Source organism: Thalassophryne amazonica, chromosome 2, assembly GCF_902500255.1.
Source record: "Thalassophryne amazonica chromosome 2, fThaAma1.1, whole genome shotgun sequence".
Lineage (NCBI taxonomy): Eukaryota > Metazoa > Chordata > Actinopteri > Batrachoidiformes > Batrachoididae > Thalassophryne > Thalassophryne amazonica.
The window spans coordinates 135,454,186-135,476,304 of record NC_047104.1 but is presented as its reverse complement, the minus strand read 5'-3'; the positions used below and the strand labels follow the sequence as shown (position 1 = coordinate 135,476,304).

The 22,119-nt window shown below is 44.5% G+C and overlaps 1 protein-coding gene across 1 annotated transcript in view; it reads right to left on the bottom strand.

Moving 5' to 3' along the window:
- fbn1 (fibrillin 1) overlaps positions 1-22,119 on the bottom strand; it is a 269,481-nt gene that overhangs the window by 45,157 nt on the left and 202,205 nt on the right. Inside the window, exon 50 of the mRNA XM_034194183.1 lies at positions 1,344-1,469. Within this exon, the coding sequence (XP_034050074.1) occupies positions 1,344-1,469 (126 nt within the window). The remainder of the gene's footprint in view (positions 1-1,343; positions 1,470-22,119) is intronic.

Here is a 22,119-nt window from a genome sequence, read left to right as displayed (position 1 = left end):
AAAAATGTTGTGCAAGTTATGTGTGTGGTCTTTCATAAGAGGGATGCCATCTGTGAAGACCCAGGCCTGGTTTTCAATGTGACCTTCAATAAATTACAAATTAGGAATATATCAATTTGGTTATTTGTAAGGGGCAGTGAATTACATAAACAACCGTGAGAAATTACAGCACCTTGCATGGTAGCACCCTGATATCACTGTGTGAGTGTGTTTGTGTGAATAGGTGATTGTGAGGCATAATTGTAAAGTGCTTTGAGTGTCTAATGCAGATGAAAAAATGCTACATAAAAGCATGTCTGACCCCATTTACTGACCTCAGCTAACCTCATCACCATTAATATAATGCAATGCTAAAATACCCTCAGCTGTATGAGCATTGTGTTGTTTTCAGTTGTTTAATTAATTGTAAGATCCTATTATCTTACAAACAATTTGTACATGTTCAATTAAGCCCCTCTATCAATCAATCAATCATAAACAATATTTACGTTTTAAGAGCGGAAGTTGTGCAAATCAAGGAATATTTGTAGATCACCCTCTGTGCATTTGCAGGTATTAATGAGACAAATTTAACTCCATAGGAAGTTAGCTTTGAGCTAGCAGAAGTTAGCATGGACGCTAATGTCTGCAAAATGTCTTGTAAATGACTCCAGAGATGTCATCAGGTTACAAAAACAGTGTTTGCAGTTTTAGAAGTGTTTATTTCTTGCTAGCTTTTACATAATATATGACAAAGAGGATATATTTACCCACAACTGAAACTGGGTTTTGCAGCTAGCTACCAGCCTGTGATGTCACCATGCTAATGTTCGTAAAATGTCTTGTAAATAAGTTCAGAGGTGTTATTAGGTTCCAAATCAGAATTTTCAGTTTTTGGAGTGTTTATTTCTCACTATCTTTTAGAAATACGTATATAAACACACAAAACAAAACGATTTTGGAGAAACCAGCCACTGACATCACAGTGCAGCTCTACTCTGATTAGATGTCACCCCCGCAACTCAAAAACAAAACAGAACAGAATTAAACAGATTGTGACTTTTTAACTTCTTAAAATAGATCAAGGTTAACATCTTTGAACTTGTCCAAGGTCTGTGTCCCAAGAATGTTCCCTGTCAACTTGAAGACCCCGACAGTAATAGGACTGAACTTATGCTGAGCACAGACAGACGGACAGACGGATGACAAAAAGCCTTCACAATACGCAGTAGCCATATTTGATGGCCTTGGGTAAAAATTAATAATTATTTTGTGGGGACCCGCACAACAGAGGCAAGTCTACACAACCTGACTGTGTAAACAAATTTATGTTTCCACAACATTAAGGACATGAACATGATTACCTAAACATCTGCGTCCAGAGGTGGAGAGCTGGAACCCTTCAGGACACAAGCAGGTGAAGCTTCCCTCAGTGTTGGAGCAGGTTCCAAAGGTACAGATGTCAGGAGACTGGGAGCACTCGTCAATATCTGACAGACAGACAGACAGCAAATCTCAAATCTACAGATCACATCAAGTAATATCCATTTCTGACTAGGGAGTTGACTCCCGTCACTACATGATACTGTGTCATAATGGAAGTGAAAGAACACAGTATTAGGTTTGAGTTTTGTAGATAACACTGTATTCAAGTAAAGCCCAAACTGTTCCCTATGTAGGGAAACATTAAGGCAACCCCCAATGAGGTCATGGGTAAACAACCAACAACAAAAAATATGGCTGCCTTTGATTATTAATCTTGTACTGACAGAAAATGTGCTCCTTTGAAGGCACAAAAACATTATTTCTTGATATTTGTTGCTTTTATTTGGAGAATATATATATACACTCAACAAAAATATAAATGCAACACTTTTGGTTTTGCTCCCATTTTGTATGAGATGAACTCAAAGATCTAAAACTTTTTCCACATACACAATATCACCATTTCCCTCAAATATTGTTCACAAACCAGTCTAAATCTGTGATAGTGAGCACTTCTCCTTTGCTGAGATGTTTCTGTGTAGGCTCTCAGTTGTCCAGGTCGTTTCCATAGTAGAGAAGCTTGAATCTTCGACTGGACTGGGTTGCTTGACGCGAGGACGTTTCACTTCAAATCGCAGAAGCTTCCTCAGCTAAAATTCTTGCTCTGGTGGTCTGACTTCTGTCTTGACTCTTGTAGAGAAGAATAATCAAGAAGTCACAAAAGCTGGAGTTTTAAACCTAACCAGACCCCTCCTACTGAGAGGCTGACTGCTATAGGCTGGTGACTAAACAATAGCTCTAATTAGCACCTATTGTGCTGTAGTTAGCACCCTCCTAATGACAGGGCAGCTGTCCCTCTCCTGATGGCTCCCTTGACGACTCTGCTGATGACGTGAATGACTCATTACCATGAACAAAAGACTGAAACTGCTTTGACCTGAGTACCCCATTGTAAACAGGGGATAAAGCGTGTCTCAGACCCCCTCCCCCGTTAAGGCTAGGTTTCAACGTTTCACAAAGAATGCCTCCTGGACCCCTCTCTCAAAACCATTTCTTCTCTCTAGCTAATATTTTAACTTCCTTGTCCTCAAACGTGTGGTTAGTGGTCTTTAAGGTGGAGATGAACTGCAGACTGAGGTCCACTGGTGCCCTCTCTCGGTGCTGGTATAGCCTTTGTGTAAAGTTGCTTAGTCTCACCTATGTAGTGTTCGTTACAGTTTCTCCTTGACCTATGATATGATACACTACATTGCTCTGTTTGTAACTACGGATCCTGTCCTTAGGGTGAACTAATTTCTGTCTCAAGGTTGTTAACAGGTTTAAAGTAAACTGGGATTTTGTGCTGTCTGAAGCATCTCTGTAGTTTTTTCCCCTACTCTGCTAAATAAGGCAGAGACACTCCTCTTCTTCTTGTCATCGTCTCCTGTCTATCTGGTCTCTTTGTTCTCTGGGACTCTGCACTTTGTCCAAGGGACCATCGTGGGTACCCCACATACTGTGAGGGCTTTCTCAGACAAGTTGTGTGTCTTAGCCCTTCCCTCTGCAGTTGGGGCACCTGTAGGGCTCTGTGTTGAAGTGTCCTGATCACCTCGAGCTTGTGTCAAGGGGGTGGTTGAGCCAAAAGCAGATATTGGTCAGTGTGAGTTGGTTTTCTGTAAACCCCTGTCTGGAGCTGCCTGTTTCTCCCAATCGTAACATCACAGTCCAAGAAGGGCTAAATGGTTGTTTCTGGCATCCTCACGTTTGAACTTGATATTGGCGTCCACCGAGTTGATGTGTTCTGTAAAGTCCTCAACTTCCTGTTGCTTGATTTTAACCCATGTGTCATCAACATATCTGAACCAGTTGACTTGGGAGCGATGCCCGTGAAAGACCGTCCAAGGCTGTCTTCCCACTCGCTCCATGTACAGATTGGCCACAAGGGGGGATTACCCGGAGACCCCATTGCACAGCCTGAAGCTGCCTGTAGTAATTCCCCCCTAAACAGGAAATACGTGATGTTAAGACAGATCTCCAAGAGCTGGCAGATATGGTCTGGTGTGAGTTTGGTCCCTTTCAAGTAGAGACACATCCTCAGCAGTCTCGCCTCACAGCTGAGACAGCCTCAGTGGTAGGGGATGCAGGTGAAGCAAACGAAGTCACATCAAAAGACAAATTGTTTCATCCTGCTCCCAGTCTGCAGGTCCTTGATCCTGTTCACAAAATCTTGTGTGTTCTCCACATGGTGTTCTGAGTTACCCACTAGAGGAGCCAAAATCCACTGAGGTGCTTGGCCACATTGTAAGTGATGGAATCTGTGTACATACAATAGGCCTGAGTGGCACGTCTGCTTGTGGATTTTGGGCAGTCCATAGATGCACGGAGGCTAGTGTCCCCAGGGTACAGTCTGTAGTATGTTTGCCTGTCGATGAGTCCCTCTTTTTCCCAGGTTTTGGAGGTAGCTAATGATTTTCTTCTTATAGCCGCTCGTGGGGTCGCTCTTCAGACGTTCGTATGTATTGGAGTCACTGAGCAAGTTGTTGATCTTGGCCTCGTAGTCAGATGTGTTCAGGACCACCGTGCATCTGCCTTTATCCGCTGGCAGGATAAGGATGCTTTGGTCCTTTTGCAGTGTGACAAAGCTTTCCATTCTTCTCCTGTGATGTTGGACGGAGGAAGCTTAGCACTGTTCAGCACTGCTGTGACTCTTAGTCGGAGGTCCCCAGCTTCTGACTCTGACAAACTGTTATGTTTAACGGCTGACTCTACTGCAGTGATGTAATCTACTGTCGGGTATAGTTTAGGGGTCACTGAGAAATTTAGTCCTTTAGCGAGCACATCCTTTTCTGTCTGTGTAAGAACCCTGTTGGAGAGATTCTTTACCCAATTTTCCCTGTTGTCACTAATTTTGTCTGCCCAAAATCCACAAACAGGACGTGCCACTCAGGCCTATTGTATGTAGCACAGATTCCATCACGTACAATGTGGCCAAGCACCTCAGTGGATTTTGGCTCCTCTAGTGGGTAACTCAGAACACCTGTGGAGAACACACAAGATTTTGTGAACAAGATCAAGGACCTGCAGCTGGAGGCAGGTGAAACAATTATGTCTTTTGATGTGACTTTGTGTTTACCTGCATCCCCACCGCTGAGGCTGTCTCAGCTATGAGGGCAGAGACTGCCTGGAGGATGTGTCTCTACTTGAAAGGACCAAACTCACACCAGACCACATCTGCCAGCTCTGGAGATCTGTCTTAACACCACGTATTCCTGTTAGGGGGAATTACTACAGGCAGCTTCATGGCTGTGCAATGGGGTCTCCGGTATCCCCCATTGTGGCCAATCTGTACATGGAGCGAGTGGAGAAGGACAGCCTTGACGTCTTTCACGGCATCTCAACAGTCACTGGTTCCGATATGTTGATGACACAGGGTTAACATCAAGCAACAGGAAGTTGAGGACTTGACGAACACATCAACCTCGGTGGACACATATCAAGTTCACACGTGAGGATGCCAGAACCAACATTTAGCCTTCTTGGACTGTGATGTTACGATTGGAGAGAACAGGCAGCTCCAGACAGGTGTTTACAGAAAACCAACTCACACTGACCAATATCTACTCTTTGGCTCAAACCACCCCCTTGACACAAGCTCGAGGTGATCAGGGACGCTTCAACACAGAGCCCTACAGGTGCCCACAACTGCAGAGAAGAAGGGCTAAGAACAACAACTTGTCCGGAAAGCCCTCACCGTATGTGGGAACGCACGATGGTCCCTGGAACAAAGTGCAGAAGTCCAGAGGACAAAGAGACCAGATAGACAGGAGACGGAGACAAGAAGAAGAGGAGTGTCTCTCCCTTATTTAGCAGGAGTAGGGGAAAAACTACAGAAGATCTTCAGACAGCACAAAATCTCAGTTTACGTTAAACCTGTTAACACCTTGAGACAGAAATTAGTTCACCCTAAGGACAGGATCCCTAGTTACAAACAGAGCAATGTAGTGTATTCTATCAGATGTCAGGAAAACTGTAACGAACACTACATAGGTGAGACTAAGCAACCTTTACACAAAAGGCTATACCAGCACCGCAGAGAGGGCGCCAGTGGGACCTCAGTCTGCAGTTCATCTCACCTTAAAGACACTAACCACACGTTTGAGGACAAGGAAGTTAAATATTAGCCAGAGAGAAGAAATGGTTTGAGAGAGGGGTCAAGGAGGCATTCTTTGTGAAACGTTTGAAACCTAGCTTTAACCGGGGAGGGGGTCTGAGACACGCTTTATCCCCTGTTTACAATGGGGTACTCAGGTCAAAGCAGTTTCAGTCTTTTGTTCATGGTAATGAGTCATTCACGTCATCAGCAGAGTCGTCAAGGGAGCCATCAGGAGAGGGACTGCTGCCCTGTCATTAGGAGGGTGCTAACTAGAGCACAATAGGTGCTAATTAGAGCTATTGTTTAGTCACCAGCCTATAGCAGTCTGCCTCTCGGTAGGAGGGATCTGGTTAGGTTTAAAACTCCAGCTTTTGTGACTTCTTGATTATTCTTCTCTACAAGAGTCAAGACAGAAGTCAGACCACCAGAGCAAGAATTTTAGCTGAGGAAGCTTCTGCGATTTGAAGCGAAACGTCCTCGCGTCAAGCAACCCAGTCCAGTCGAAGATTCAAGCTTCTCTACTTGGCTGAGATAATCCATCCTACCTCATAGGTGTGCCATATCAAGATGCTGATTAGACACCATGATTAGTGCACAGGTGTGCCTTAGACTGCCCCAATAAAAGGCCACTCTGAAAGGTGCAGTTTTGTTTTATTGGGGGGGATACCAGTCAGTATCTGGTGTGACCACCATTTGCCTCATGCAGTGCAACACATCTCCTTCACATAGAGTTGATCAGGTTGTCAATTGTGGCCTGTGGAATGTTGGTCCACTCCTCTTCAATGGCTGTGCGAAGTTGCTGGATATTGGCAGGAACTGGTACACGCTGTCGTATACGCCGGTCCAGAGCATCCCAAACATGCTCAATGGGTGACATGTCCGGTGAGTATGCCGGCCATGCAAGAACTGGGACATTTTAAGCTTCCAAGAATTGTGTACAGATCCTTGCAACATGGGGCCGTGCATTATCCTGCTGCAACATGAGGTGATGTTCTTGGATGTATGGCACAACAGTGGGCCTCAGGATCTCGTCACGGTATCTCTGTGCATTCAAAATACCATCAATAAAATGCACCTGTGTTCTTCGTCCATAACAGACGCCTGCCCATACCATAACCTCACCGCCACCATGGGCCACTCGATCCACAACATTGACATCAGAAAACCGCTCACCCACACGACGCCACAGATGCTGTCTTTCATCTGCCCTGGACAGTGTGAACCGGGATTCATCCGTGAAGAGAACACCTCTCCAACGTGCCAAATGCCAGCGAATGTGAGCATTTGCCCACTCAAGTCGGTTACGACGACGAACTGGAGTCAGGTCGAGACCCCAATGAGGACGACGAGCATGCAGATGAGCTTCCCTGAGACGGTTTCTGACAGTTTGTGCAGAAATTCTTTGGTTATGCAAACCGATTGTTTCAGCAGCTGTCCCGAGTGGCTGGTCTCAGACGATCTTGGAGGTGAACATGCTGGATGTGGAGGTCCTGGGCTAGTGTGGTTACACGTGGGCTGCGGTTGTGAGGCTGGTTGGATGTGCTGCCAAATTCTCTGAACGCCTTTGGAGACGGCTTATGGTAGAGGAATGAACATTCAATACACGAGCAACAGCTCTGGTTGACATTCCTGCTGTCAGCATGCCAATTGCACGCTCCCTCAAATCTTGCAACATCTGTGGCATTGTGCTGTGTGATAAACTGCACCTTTCAGAGTGGCCTTTTATTGTGGACAGTTTAAGGCACACCTGTGCACTAATCATGATGTCTAATCAGCATCTTGATATGGCACACCTGTGAGGTGGGATGGATTATCTCAGCAAAGGAGAAGTGCTCACTGTCACAGATTTAGACTGGTTTGTGAACAATATTTGAGGGGAAATGGTGATATTGTGTATGTGGAAAAAGTTTTAGATCTTTGAGTTCATCTCATACACAATGGGAGCAAAACCAAAAGTGTTGCATTATATTTTTGTTGAGTGTGTATATATATATATATATATATATATAAATATATATATATATATATATATATAATATATATATATATATAAATATATATATATATATATATTTTTTTTTAAATGTTAAAATTCAGTGGAACTTCTCCAGTCTGCCCTCTTCAACCTTTTCCCCGAAGGGTTAATAAGAACCAACTGTCGTTATGTAAATTTTGGGGGTTGTGTGATGCGTAAATGTTCAGAATAAGGTGGTCATGAATGATTGCATGTGGCACATCAGCAATTGACTGAGATTTGGGTTTTACACAAACTCATTGCCAGACATAAGAAATACAGTGTCCCAGGCATCCTTAAATATGACCGTACTGTAGTTTGACTTGAAAACATTTGGCTCTTTTTCACCAAGAGTCCTTCAAAGTGTCCTTCAACAATGCATGGACCTTTGCCATTAATAAGAACGCCACATTTCCCATTTGGCAATTTTGGCCAAAGCAGCCAATTGCATAAAATGTACAGGCCGCCTCTTGTGTTTCCATTCAGCTGCTTTCTCATGTCGTCCTCAGCGGTCCTCTCATTTCAGAGGAGAGCCAATTCTTAGTCATATTAAAATGCTGTGTACATTATGAATCGTTGTAAAATAGAATTTTATGAGTTGTTTAGTTTACTGTGGGTGGTTTGACCTGACTGGATGCACACTTGATGCATGTGAAATGCTTTTTTTTATTATTGTTAAGAACTGCCATTTCATGAACTGCTTTGCTAAAAATTTGTAGTAAGAACTCCGAGGAGTTGGGACAGACAGTTTAAGGTGAGAATGGACACTCATTAACCATGCAGCCTGCAGGATAAAAAGTATTTGTCCTCAGTGACTGAAATCCACATGGAAAAGTGAAAAGTACTGTAGACCTCATTTTGTTGTGGTTGTGCGTGTTTTTGTTTTTGTGACAGGTATTCCATGTTGAATTAAATGTCTGCATTAATTAATGTTGTTTTTTTATAAGATATATTTCACAGATATGCAGTAATTTGTTGGCTGCAGGGTTCAAAGTAGTTTTAAATACACACATCGTACAGTGTGAATGTCTCAGAAAGACACAATCCAAGTGTCTATCTGTTGCTTTCAATAATGTAGCTCTGATAGACTCACAGATGCAAAAAATTAAAAGTGTTACATACGACGTATGTACAAAATTTATAAAGCTTGGAAAAAATGAATTTTGACAGAAATGTCAGACTTAATATCAATGTCAGTTTGATTTTTACAGAAAAAAAGCTTCTCGTGACCTTTTATAAGTTGATATTTGAAAATCAAATTGATGGCCAGAGCCGGCTCTTTGCATAGGCCATATAGGCTGGAGGGGTGCTGCTGCAAGCCCTAAAAAAACCAACAAAAAAAAAACAATATAGCCCTCGACATTAACGCTGCTCCGATTGTCCACGACATGTAAAAAATATGATCGAACAGTACAGATTCATTAACTTGCCCAAATCGGACAAGTCCAATTTTTCTTTCTAAAGTGGTCAAACCATTAATTTTTGTTTGTTTCACTCAGTTTTGGAGCTTTCCTGACAGTACACACACATTGTGACCGCAGCCTGTGAAAAACAGCACTGTGTGTGTGAAGCTTTTCCAAAAAAAGCTGCACTGAAGAAGAAGAGGTTCTCATTTAACATGAGTATTAAACCATTACTTAAAAAGCCATCACTTGACCCAGCTATCTTAGCTAATTATAGGCCAATCTCCAACCTTCCTTTTCTCTCAAAAATTCTTGAAAGGGTAGTTGTAAAACAGCTAACTGATCATCTGCAGAGGAATGGTCTATTTGAAGAGTTTCAGTCAGGTTTTAGAATCCATCATAGTACAGAAACAGCATTAGTGAAGGTTACAAATAATCTTCTTATGGCCTCAGACAGTGGACTCATCTCTGTGCTTGTCCTGTTAGACCTCAGTGCTGCTTTTGACACTGTTGACCATAAAATTTTATTACAGAGATTAGAGCATGCCATAGGTATTAAAGGCACTGCGCTACAGTGGTTTGAATCATATTTATCTAATAGATTACAATTTGTTCATGTAAATGGGGAGTCGTCTTCACAGACTAAGGTTAATTATGGAGTTCCACAAGGTTCTGTGCTAGGACCAATTTTATTCACTTTCTACATGCTTCCCTTAGGCAGTATTATTAGACGGCATTGCTTAAATTTTCATTGTTACGCAGATGATACCCAGCTTTATCTATCCATGAAGCCAGAGGACACACACCAATTAGTTAAACTGCAGGAATGTCTTACAGACATAAAGACATGGATGACCTCTAATTTCCTGCTTTTAAATTCAGATAAACTAAAGTTATTGTACTTGGCCCCACAAATCTTAGAAACATGGTGTCTAACCAGATCCTTACTCTGGATGGCATTACCCTGACCTCTAGCAGTACTGTGAGAAATCTTGGAGTCATTTTTGATTAGGATATGTCCTTCAATGCGCATATTAATCAAATATGTAGGACTGCTTTTTTGCATTTGTGCAATATCTCTAAAATTAGAAAGGTCTTGTCTCAGAGTGATGCTGAAAAACTAATTCATGCATTTATTTCCTCTAGGCTGGACTATTGTAATTCATTATTATCAGGCTGTCCTAAAAGTTCCCTGAAAAACCTTCAGTTAATTAAAAATGCTGCAGCTAGAGTACTGACAGGGACTAGAAGGAGAGAGCATATCTCACCCATATTGGCCTCTCTTCATTGGCTTCCTGTTAATTCCAGAATAGAATTTAAAATTCTTCTTCTTACTTATAAGGTTTTGAATAATCAAGTCCCATCTTATCTTAGGGACCTCATAGTACCATATCACCCCAATAGAGCGCTTCGCTCTCAGACTGCAGGCTTACTTGTAGTTCCTAGGGTTTTTAAGAGTAGAATGGGAGGCAGAGCCTTCAGCTTTCAGGCTCCTCTCCTGTGGAACCAGCTCCCAATTCGGATCAGGGAGACAGACACCCTCTCTACTTTTAAGATTAGGCTTAAAACTTTCCTTTTTGCTAAAGCTTATAGTTAGGGCTGGATCAGGTGACCCTGAACCATCCCTTAGTTATGCTGCTATAGACTTAGACTGCTGGGGGTTCCCATGATGCACTGAGTGTTTCTTTCTCTTTTTGCTCTGTATGCACCACTCTGCATTTAATCATTAGTGATTGATCTCTGCTCTCTTCCACAGCATGTCTTTTTCCTGATTCTCTCCCCTCAGCCCCAACCAGTCCCAGCAGAAGACTGCCCCTCCCTGAGCCTGGTTCTGCTGGAGGTTTCTTCCTGTTAAAAAGGAGTTTTTCCTTCCCACTGTTGCCTGTTGTGTGGGCCGCCAGAAGAGGATGTACTGCTGGCCCACCACCAAAGGGCGCCCTGCCTGAAGTGCGGGCTTCAGGCACGAGAGGGCGCTGCCGCCACGGACACAGCCGGGAGTGACAGCTGTCACTCATTAATTCCTGACAGCTGTCACACATTCTTCATCATCGCACTCCATAAAGACCAGACGTCATCTCCACCTCATCGCCGAGATATCATACTTCATTGGAGGTAATATCCTCAGCCTTTGTGGAAATATTGAGAATCTGTTTATTGTGAGTGTTTGCAGGAGTTCCGGTCCTTTTGTGGACGCTGTGCAATACGGCACTCTTTTTCCTCTGAGGACGCGCTGCAAGTATTGAGTGAGAGGTGGAGGTGGCATTCCCACCGCTGTTGTTACTGGGTGTACACACACCCACACTTGACTGTCTTTGTTCTACGCCAGCAGTACCAGATCCGACAGTCGGGGACGGTGATCACCTGGGAATTCGGGACTTGGCGGCTCCAGTATTCACCAGGTTCTGTGGGGGTGGAAATCGTGTGGTTCCGGCTCTTCTCAGGACAGACGTCTTCTATCCTCGAGCCTGCCCACACGTCACCTTTGTAATTTGACTGTAATTATATTCTGAGATTGTCTGTATGTTCGTTGTGCACGTTTCACAACATTAAATTGTTACCTTTTGGCTCATCTATTGACCGTTCATTTGCGCCCCCTGTTGTGGGTACGTGTCACTACACTTTCACAACAGTCGCCAAGTGCTTGCTCACAGGGGGTCGTTTTGACCGTTGGGGGTTTTCTGTAATTATTGTATGGCCTTGCCTTACAATATAAAGCACCTTGGGGCAACTGTTTGTTGTGATTTGGCGCTATATAAATGAAATTGATTTGATTTGATTTGATGAGTAGGAAAGCATTTATTAGCAGCTGATTTCCAGAAGGCCCCACGGCACGTGTCCCCCCACGACCTCTCTAACAAATCCACTGTTCACCCTTTAGATGAACAGATGAAAGCTCGGATCAAATCTGATAAGAATCCATCCTAAAAAGTTTTTTTTTCTTTTTTTTTTGTTAGTCAGGTGATTCACTTAAAAAAAAAGTGTGCATCCTTTCTCTCCCAGGGGTCGACACACAGCACTGTGTGTGTTTTTTTAATACACAAACTTTAAATATGCAATAAGTCTATTTAAGATCATTTGTGTCACTGTTTGAGAGCACAGAGTTGATAAGAACAGACAGAGAACGCTTTCTCTTCAGCTGCACACACACTCTACAGGCCTAATACTAATACTAGGCCTGTACTAAAACTAAACTAATTCTAATACTTTGAAAAAATAAGATATTTAACAGTAATAATGAAAAAGTATTATTATTATTGACTTATTATTTGTAACATTTAAGAATAAAGTAATTTTGCCTAAAACCCAGGAGCTTTATATACTAAATTCCAGAAGCCTAAAGTGTATTATTTTTGGTAACACTTTACTTGAAGGTGTCGTCATAATAGTGACATGACACTGTAATAACTGTTACATGACACAGTCATGAAGGTGTCATAAACACTGGGGTTGACTTTGAGTTAAACTGGTGTCGCCGACTGAACCCCCCCTTAAAAATCGATCCCTTTGGGTGCAGAGACTCAGACTCAGAGACTCAGACTCAGACGTGCTGCTGTGGCGCTCTGATCGCTCTTTTATTATGAAATAATGCTGAATTTATGTGGAAATGGTTGTCATACAAAAGCGTCACATCTGATGATGATGGCTGGAGTGTAACTTTAAGCAGAAACGGGATGATAATCAGTGAATCGCTGCTGATGCTCCGAAATGATGTATGTGCAGTGAAGGCTGGGGGTGGGGGGGGGGGGGGGGTATTGGGGACTGTTCAGTTGGCAACATTGGCACTTCAACTTTGTATTCTGTTTATATGCAGGGTGAATACAAAAACACACCTTTGTCTTAAATATTCATAATATCAAAAGTTACCTGAATAATTTTACAATTTTGGTATCTACAGTTGCAGAAACTCATCAAGTTTTTTTTCCTCTCTTTTGCAGATTCTTCTTCAAACTTGTAAAATTATTCAAGTAACTTTTGATATTATAAATACAGTATTTGAGACCAAGGAGTTTTTTGTGTTCACTATATATGTTTTGTATTATTTGAACAAAGCACCTTTTTATTATTCATATTGTGGGAGCTGTTGGGACATTATAAATATTTGCACAAAACCTTAACAGTAACTCTGGTTTCTATCTCTGTTATTTCATTTAATTATTGTTATTGTTATTTATAGTATTTTAGTGTGTGTAGAGGTGGTGGCCAAGTGGTTAATGCACTTGGTTTCAGTGCAGAAGGTTCCCGGTTCGAATTCCGCCCCTACCACATTTATCCATGTAATGTGGAGATGTGTCAGGAAGGGCATCCGGCGTAAAACCTGTGCCAATTCAACATGCAGATCCACCTTGGATTTGCTGTGGTGACCCCGAGTACAAAACAAGGGAGCAGCCGAAGGGACTTACTTTATATTATTTTAGTTTGTGTGTGTGTTGGTGTGTTTGATCAAAAATTGAACCTTTAACATTTGTCATACAGTTGTTGTACATTAATGTTTGCGCGCGGAGGGTTGTTGGGGAGGAGGGTAATCTCGTCTAGGGCACCAAAATGGCTTGAGCTGTTTCTGTTGACGGTGTAACATACATGTCTGAAAGGGAACATAGCCGCAGTGATGATGTCATCATAACAGAATGTCCTTCTTTATCCAGATGTGATAAAACAGTGTAATGTCTATAGGGATAAAGGGATGAAGTCGTATTATCATGTCAAGTCTTCGCCCATCACAACGCCTGTCTGCTGCTCTCACTGAAGCTGAGAACTGAGGGCTGCTCCTCCCTGCGTTCCAGAACACAGCACGAATTGGGAATGGGTTAAAGTCTGCTGAATCTCCTCAACAGTCCCGCTATATAAACAATTCAAGTGTTCTGGCTTTGGCCCACTCCCCTGAGTGAAAGGCAGAAGAGGTTTCACCACAATGGGGGAAATTGAAGAGAAGGAGACAGGGCGTCGTTGAGGGAGCGCATTATTCTCTTGCGCACCTCAGCATTGGTTGTCAAAACTGAGATTTTTGGGTACTGATATGTGCGCTAGTATGAGGTTATGCTGACTGACAAGAGGCCTCATTTGTAAAGCCCCATGGAATCTGATATTAATGTTCGCCTCCTCGTAAAAGCAGACAACAGCATTTGCCAAAAATAACCAAATCTACAAAAATGCGCACACCTGCATGCAATTTCCCCTTTATAGATGTGAAAACTTGAAAATGTGCACATGCAGAAAAGCCTCAGATCTCTCAAATTTAATCATCTAGGCTCATTGGGAAACAACTATAAAATGACTGTACTGTGCAAAAATCTAAATCACATTATTGTGTTTGTAAAAATATGGTTAAGAATTTTTTTTTCTTCATTAATATGTTATGAAAAGACCACATTTTGAATTTTTATATGCTAATTTTGAGAAATCTAATGTTCAGGAAACTTGCTTGCATTACATCAGACTTGATCCCGGTAGGTGTTGGACTCTGCCGGGGCTGTTCCTTGTCACCGGTCTTTGTGATGTTCAAGGGGCAGTCAGGGATCAGAGGTTGTCCAGTTTGGTGATCTCAGGGCTGCATCTCTGCTTTTTGTCTGATGTATCTAACACCATGGTCCTCTGACAGAAAAGGATGGATTGTCCCCTCTAGGTCAGGGGAGAGTTATTGCCCAAGGTGGATAAGTATCTTGGGGTGTTGTGGTCTTAAATCGGAATGTGAGATTGATAGATGGATGATTGGGGTGGCATGTGATGTTTTATGGATGCTGTACTGGACTGTTGTGGTGAAGAATGAGCTGAGCCAGAAGATGAAGCTCTCAATTTACCAGTGAATTTACACTCTTATCCCCAGCTATGGTCATGAACTTTGGGTATTAACCGAAACAATAAGGTCACGGATATAAGCAGCAGAAATGAGATTCCTCTGCCGGGTATCTGGGCTTACACTCCTGGACAGGGTGAGAAGCTTGGCTATCTGGGAGGGCCTTGAAGTAGAGCTGCTGCTTCTTCGCATCGAAATAAGCCAGCTGAGGTGGTCCAGGCATCTGGTGAGGATGCCTTCTTTTCGGCCCCCTAGGGAGGTCTTCCAATCACATTCAACTGGGAGATGGCCCCCGGGAAGACCGAGGACACGCTGGAGAGATTATACTTCCCAGCTGGCTTGGGAACAACTCAACAACCCCAGGAAGAGTTGCAGGACTTGCCAGAGGGAAGTCTGTATCTTGGGTCATCCACTTGCTATTCTCTTGAAAGGTTATTGCCAGTTGGACTCATTACCCATGTGCCTGACATCAGCCTGTGTCATGAACAAGTCTGTTGTCTGCTGATACAAACTGTTGCAAATATTGCCTATCTCACAGATTTTCTGAAGAGTGGCTTTGAAGATCAAGTGTGGGTGGCTCTGGATATTGCCATCTTGGCAGTACATAACTCCATCTAAATGCTGGCCAACCTATATATGAATAGAGGGAGAATTGATAAAACTGAGAACACCATGGTGGTTAGCACTGTTACCTCACGGCAAGAAGGTCATGGGATCAATTTCCACCTGTTGTCATGATCTGCCCCGTGTCTAGGTCTCTGTCATGGTTTTGCCCCTTGTTTTATTCCACATTGTTTTTTTACCTACTGTCTTGGATTATCTGTTTGTTGAATTTTGTCACTGGTTGAATTATTTGTTTATTATGCTTTCGCCACTTGTGAGTTTCGTTCTAGTTTCTGCCTCAACCTTTAGTTTTCTTGTTGATCTCTTTTTCAGTTCTCACCTTTGTTTTCCTGGTTTTGTTTCTCTGGCCCTGCTTCGCGGGGGGATTAGTACTTGGGTGGATTTGCACATTGCACTGATTTTGGATTTATTTCTCAGTCTATTTTTGTCTGCTTAGTGTTTATTTTACTGCACTCTCTTGCACCTGCTTGGCTCATCTTTGTCTCATTCTTCCACACCCCTTCCTGAGCCTTCTCACAGACCTGTTCTCACTTTCCTTAATCACTACCCGGGTTCTTTGAGCCTCATATGTTTGATCCTTCACTGCCTGTTCGTTGAGTTTGCGCCTCGTGCCACAGCCTTCATTCCAGCCTGCTCCTCTGCTCTCGTTTTGTCTGTGATCTGTTGTTCTGCTGTGTATGACCTTGCTGTTGTGTGTTGGGGGGTTTGGCTGGACATTTGGGTGCTGTTTTCTTTTCTTTGCTCTCCAAGTGGTATGCAAACTGTTTTTTTCTGTGGAGAAGGTGCTGGCAGAAGAGTCCTTCACCCTCATCAGAACTATTGGCTGCACCTGTGGAGGATGTTCACGTGCAGGCCTAACAACTTGCAGCACCTGTGGATGATGCTCACGTGCAGACTTAAAGACTTTCAGCTGAAGCAGATAATGAGATGGCATTCTGCATTTAAGCCATGAGTGATGTGAGCAGAATTGCCGGGAACTCGACCTTGTGACGTTCGGTTGTGAGACGCTGAGGACCGCTCCAGGGTTTGACACATCGTGCCTGTGAAGGAGGACGGGTGAGGGACACATGCTGTCAGCACACATCAGAGGTGATTATCGTCTGAATAATCGTTAATAGTAATTTGGCGTTTTGTTACGCAGTATATTTGAACATTGATGAGAACTGTGCAGTTTGCTTCTCACTGCCGTGGCGTACGGATTGATGATCCTCCACCTGTTGTGGGAAGCTGCTCATTTACATAAGGCTTAAATTCAGACCTGAATGTGTTGCTGATAGTGTGTGCCTCTGAAGGATATTTTGACTTACCTCACCTTTTCCGTCCTTCACAGAGTCAGTTTGTCGTATTCACCTAGGGGGTGTTCGGCGGTGAATCTTAGTCCAGAAGTGCCGGGCTTTGATCCATTTGGGCGCTGGAGAGCGCACCGTCCTTCACCTTGCCAAGACAGCTGACTATTTGTGTTGTACACGGATTATTGCACATGAGGGGGAATAAATTTGTTTCTTGGAACCACTTTCTGGTTATTTAGCGCTGGGCCATTGTCAGATGCTGGTTCGGTTCTCTGACCCGCGTCAGCACATAACAGTAGTTCCCGGCCAGTACTAAATGGACCCAGCGGCAGAAGCGGTTCCATTTGTGGAAAGAAATCAAGAACACTTGGAGAGATTATACTTCCCAGCTGGCTTGGGAACAACTCAACAACCCCAGGAAGAGTTGCAGGACTTGCCAGAGGGAAGTCTGTATCTTGGGTCATCCACTTGCTATTCTCTTGAAAGGTTATTGCCAGTTGGACTCATTACCCATGTGCCTGACATCAGCCTGTGTCATGAACAAGTCTGTTGTCTGCTGATACAAACTGTTGCAAATATTGCCTATCTCACAGATTTTCTGAAGAGTGGCTTTGAAGATCAAGTGTGGGTGGCTCTGGATATTGCCATCTTGGCAGTACATAACTCCATCTAAATGCTGGCCAACCTATATATGAATAGAGGGAGAATTGATAAAACTGAGAACACCATGGTGGTTAGCACTGTTACCTCACGGCAAGAAGGTCATGGGATCAATTTCCACCTGTTGTCATGATCTGCCCCGTGTCTAGGTCTCTGTCATGGTTTTGCCCCTTGTTTTATTCCACATTGTTTTTTTACCTACTGTCTTGGATTATCTGTTTGTTTGAATTTTGTCACTGGTTGAATTATTTGTTTATTATGCTTTCGCCACTTGTGAGTTTCGTTCTAGTTTCTGCCTCAACCTTTAGTTTTCTTGTTGATCTCTTTTTCAGTTCTCACCTTTGTTTTCCTGGTTTTGTTTCTCTGGCCCTGCTTCGCGGGGGGATTAGTACTTGGGTGGATTTGCACATTGCACTGATTTTGGATTTATTTCTCAGTCTATTTTTGTCTGCTTAGTGTTTATTTTACTGCACTCTCTTGCACCTGCTTGGCTCATCTTTGTCTCATTCTTCCACACCCCTTCCTGAGCCTTCTCACAGACCTGTTCTCACTTTCCTTAATCACTACCCGGGTTCTTTGAGCCTCATATGTTTGATCCTTCACTGCCTGTTCGTTGAGTTTGCGCCTCGTGCCACAGCCTTCATTCCAGCCTGCTCCTCTGCTCTCGTTTTGTCTGTGATCTGTTGTTCTGCTGTGTATGACCTTGCTGTTGTGTGTTGGGGGGTTTGGCTGGACATTTGGGTGCTGTTTTCTTTTCTTTGCTCTCCAGGTGGTATGCAAACTGTTTTTTTCTGTGGAGAAGGTGCTGGCAGAAGAGTCCTTCACCCTCATCAGAACTATTGGCTGCACCTGTGGAGGATGTTCACGTGCAGGCCTAACAACTTGCAGCACCTGTGGATGATGCTCACGTGCAGACTTAAAGACTTTCAGCTGAAGCAGATAATGAGATGGCATTCTGCATTTAAGCCATGAGTGATGTGAGCAGAATTGCCGGGAACTGGACCTTGTGACGTTCGGTTGTGAGACGCTGAGGACCGCTCCAGGGTTTGACACATCGTGCCTGTGAAGGAGGACGGGTGAGGGACACATGCTGTCAGCACACATCAGAGGTGATTATCGTCTGAATAATCGTTAATAGTAATTTGGCGTTTTGTTACGCAGTATATTTGAACATTGATGAGAACTGTGCAGTTTGCTTCTCACTGCCGTGGCGTACGGATTGATGATCCTCCACCTGTTGTGGGAAGCTGCTCATTTACATAAGGCTTAAATTCAGACCTGAATGTGTTGCTGATAGTGTGTGCCTCTGAAGGATATTTTGACTTACCTCACCTTTTCCGTCCTTCACAGAGTCAGTTTGTCGTATTCACCTAGGGGGTGTTCGGCGGTGAATCTTAGTCCAGAAGTGCCGGGCTTTGATCCATTTGGGCGCTGGAGAGCGCACCGTCCTTCACCTTGCCAAGACAGCTGACTATTTGTGTTGTACACGGATTATTGCACATGAGGGGGAATAAATTTGTTTCTTGGAACCACTTTCTGGTTATTTAGCGCTGGGCCATTGTCAGATGCTGGTTCGGTTCTCTGACCCGCGTCAGCACATAACAGTAGTTCCCGGCCAGTACTAAATGGACCCAGCGGCAGAAGCGGTTCCATTTGTGGAAAGAAATCAAGAACACTTGGAGAAGATATGGGAGCAATTACAGTATCTTGCAAACCAAATTAAACAAAGAGATGCCCGCGTTACGGAGCTCGCAGCGCAAGCCGTTCCGCTTCCTGCTGCTCCAGCTGTGGCACCATCGATACCGGTGCAGATAACTCCGTCACCCAGAGAGTCGGCTTCCGAACCAATTATTTGTCATCCAGAACCTTATGCGGGAAACGTTGAAGCCTGTGCTCCGTTTTTGATGCAATGTTCTCTGGTTTTTGCTCAGCGACCGGCTTCCTTCTCTTCTGATGGTAGCCATGTCTCATATGTGACAAATTTGCTCCGAGGTGACGCCTTAGCTTGGGTCACTGCATTGTGGAGCAATAACTCTCCATTGTTAGGATTCTTTAAGGATTTCTCCCGGGAGTTCCGATTGGTTTTTGACCATCCGGTGAAAACAAATACCGTTGCCCAACGGTTGCTGAATCTCAGGCAGGGGAGGCGGAGTGCGGCGGATTATTCCGTTGATTTCTGAATTTTTTCTGCTCAGTCCGGTTGGAATGCCGCAGCTTTGAGAGGAGTGTTTGTGGATGGTTTGAACGATTTATTAAAAGACGAGCTAGCAGTCCGTGACGAACCAAAAGATTTAGATGAGCTAATATCTTTGGTTATTCATCTAGATGATCGGATAAAGGAGCGTGGACGCGAGAGAGGGCGGACATCTGAGCGGGTCTTTCCGTCTCGGGGCTTTCCCCGACACAGATCAGGGCCGCCTCTTCTTCGCCCCACTGAGACTCCTCCGACGGGACCTCTGGCTCCTCTTGCGGATGAGCCCATGCAGCTGGTGGTGCTGGGTGGTGCAGGTTGGTTACGCTGAGCGCTTCTCAGAAAACCTCTGCGCCTGGGGGGGTTGTCAGGGGCGTTTTTTTGGGTTTGGTTGTTACCCGGTTCCACTCCAGCCCCGGTGGGCCTTTGACCGTTCGTCATTGGCGTTACCGGGGTGTAGTGCAGCGGGAACGTACCTCAGTCGGAGTGGTGGGCCGATCTGTGCCGTTCGCCATTTTGGTAGTTCCACCCCTCCTGATAGGCTGGTGGTATGGTCGGTTTAGGGGCACCGGACGTATTTCCGGTTTTCCGCTGCGCTTAGGGGATAGGACTGGGTTAGTTTTTCCTGTTTCCTTCCCCGGCTTGGTAGTTTTGTGCCATTCGCCAAAATTGTACTGACTCAGGCTCTGGGAGTAATCTGGGGTCTTTCGGGGTGCTGGGGAGGGTAACAGGGTTTCCGGTTGTTTTATTTGCCCCCGGGGTGGTTTAATGGAGTCCGCCGGGGGTTGGATTTTTGTGTTTTTTATGTTTCCTTCCAGGTTCCACCTCCAGGGTTGATGGGACGGTCCTCTGGGGGGAATTGATTGTGGGGCTGACTAGCCAAGTGTGGTCTGGTCTGGGGTTCCTGGGTTGTGGGGAGGGTGCCTCCTGGGGTTGATGGTACGGTCCTCTGGGGGACGCTGTTGCTCCATGTATACCTGGGGTCCTCTGTGGGATTCCGGCTTTGTTTATTACTCCTGGAACTGGCGGTAAAGGTCTTCTGGGGGGTGTTGAGCTCTGCACGTCGTCTGGAGGGGTTGTTTGTTATTTTTCTTTGTGAAATTGTGTTTGTATTGTGTTGTCGGGGCTATGTTGGGTTATTGGATTTGGGAGTTTTTCTTTTCTTCCCGGGGTTGGATGGGACGGTCCCCTGGGGAGGGTTTGGGTGGGTTTTGTATTGTTCTTGTATGTTAGGTTGTACTTGGAACTCTTTTGGGGTTTTTGTTGATGCCAGCCGGCCTTCCAGCCGCGGTGCCCTGTCCTGCTGTCTGCTGTGGACTTTGGGGGCGTTACACCGTCTGCTTCCTGTCGTGGACCCCGGAGGGAGGTGTTGTTCCCGTTGATGGGGGGGTACTGTTGTGTGTTGGGGGGTTTGGCTGGACATTTGGGTGCTGTTTTCTTTGCTCTCCAGGTGGTATGCAAACTGTTTTTTTCTGTGAGAAGGTGCTGGCGGAAGAGTCCTTCACCCTCATCAGAACTATTGGCTGCACCTGTGGAGGATGTTCACGTGCAGGCCTAACAACTTGCAGCACCTGTGGATGATGCTCATGTGCAGACTTAAAGACTTTCAGCTGAAGCAGATAATGAGATGGCGTTCTGCATTTAAGCCATGAGTGATTTGAGCAGAATTGCCGGGAACTCGACCTTGTGACGTTCGGTTGTGAGACGCTGAGGACCGCGCCAGGGTTTGACACATCGTTTTGTTATGCCAGGCTTTGATCCATTTGGGCGCTGGAGAGCGCGCCGTCCTTCACCTTGCCAAGACAGCTGACTATTTATGTTGTACACGGATTATTGCACATGAGGGGGAATAAATTTGTTTCTTGGAACCGCTTTCTGGTTATTTAGCGCTGGGCCATTGTCAGATGCTGGTTCGGTTCTCTGACCCGCGTCAGCACATAACACTTGCTTTGTTTTTGACCTTGTTTTTTGCCAAAGCCTTTTGTACTTGGACTCACAGTGTTTTCATACCCAGCTCATTTTTTGAGCACACCTCAGCCTCATGTCTGGCAGGTACCTTTGCATCGCTGACAGTCTACTAGAGTACCGTACCTGTTTCTACAAGATAAAGCCTTTTTTATGCTACTTCCTGAGTCCCTGAGTCTGCATTTTGTGTCCAGCATTCTGCTTGTTCCACATCATGAATCCTGACACTTGTCCCCTTTATGTGTGGAGTTTTTACACAGGAGGAAGCCAGAGCATCTGCAGGGAACCCATGAAAACATGGGGAGAACATGCAAACTACACACAGAAAGGGCAAAGGTGGGAATCGATCCCATGACTTTCTTGCTGTGAGGCAACAGTGCTAACCACAAAGCCACCAGAGTGAACTTTTCCTTTAAAAATAATTGCCTATAATTTAACACACCTGCTAAAATGTTAGCTGACCATTTCAGATACAGTGAAACCAACTGCACCAAAGGGTCCACAAACACAGGTTTACATACAGGTGTGCACATACATCTCTAGACTGACTTGAGACACTCTGTCATGTGTGGCATACGGGCATTAA